Source organism: Papilio xuthus, unplaced genomic scaffold (genome assembly GCF_000836235.2).
Source record: "Papilio xuthus unplaced genomic scaffold, Pxut_1.1 DF825542.1, whole genome shotgun sequence".
NCBI lineage: Eukaryota > Metazoa > Arthropoda > Insecta > Lepidoptera > Papilionidae > Papilio > Papilio xuthus.
In genome coordinates, this window is record NW_013533107.1 from 3,352 (window position 1) to 4,307 (window position 956).

The 956-nt window shown below is 43.7% G+C and overlaps 1 protein-coding gene across 1 annotated transcript in view; it reads left to right on the forward strand.

Annotated features, from left to right (window-relative positions):
- LOC106125944 (BTB/POZ domain-containing protein 7-like) overlaps positions 1-930 on the forward strand; it is a gene marked incomplete at both ends in the record, with an annotated part of 3,973 nt that extends 3,043 nt beyond the window's left edge. The window contains 3 exons of the mRNA XM_013323365.1: positions 295-356; positions 443-497; positions 841-930. Of these exons, the coding sequence (XP_013178819.1) occupies positions 295-356; positions 443-497; positions 841-930 (207 nt within the window). The remainder of the gene's footprint in view (positions 1-294; positions 357-442; positions 498-840) is intronic.
- Positions 931-956: the final 26 nt, after the last annotated feature.

The following is a 956-nucleotide window of genomic DNA, read 5'->3' on the forward strand; positions in this document are numbered from 1 at the left end:
GCCCCGCCCCGCCTGCCTGACGTGCCGGACCTGCCTGATGTGGATGATTGCTGCAGGTTATACGATTTTTATATGCATTTTTATTTAAGTAAATATAATGTTCCTATTAAAAAAGTAGATTAAATTAATGAGTAAAAAAGTTATTTTATCTTTATACAGCCTGTTAATGTATGAAATTGGTGTTTAAATGTGACAAAAATAAAATCGATCGCAGCGCCACCTACAATATCTGTTATTAAAATGAAAAAAGGTAAACTTGAAGTGATATATAACAAAGCGTGCAATTTGTATCAGGTCGGGCTCAGGGTCCCTGAGGTCGGGCAACTCGCGCGCTGCTGCTGTCTTCCTGCAAGCGGGTAACATGTTTTCCCTTTCTTTATCCCGACTCGAAGGACCATGTGTGCATTTTTACTTAGAGAAGTATTTTGTTCGTGATTTTCAGAGCGCGAGTCCAGCACTTGCAGACGAGAACTGCCGCCGCGGCCAGACACACACAGGTATGTCTGTCTGTCTGTCCGGCTGTCTGTATACTGTAATATACATTTTTTGTCATTTATAGTAATTACAGTTTCTACCCAAGTCAATCGGATTTTTTTGTGTTAACTCGGTTTTTTGGTCTTGAATTCGCCGAAATGGCGAAATGACTGCTATATTCGACCCTTCCATCAAATCCCCTTTCCTCCTCCTCCTCCTATCCTTTTTTTTATAAGAAAAGGGTAGGTAGGGATAGAGGAGTAAAATGTGTTGTCATTTGAGGTATCTCTTCTTTGTGGTCGTGGTACAGATGTTGTTGCTTTCTACCACTTTTTAATTATAACGTATGTATGTATGTATGTACAGATCAGTGCGCGGACGTCTCTCTGCGTGCGTGCCGGATGTGGCGATGGCGCCCAACGCCAACACGCACCTGCTCACCGCGCGCGACTACATGTACGCCGGCAACGCGCACGCCCCGC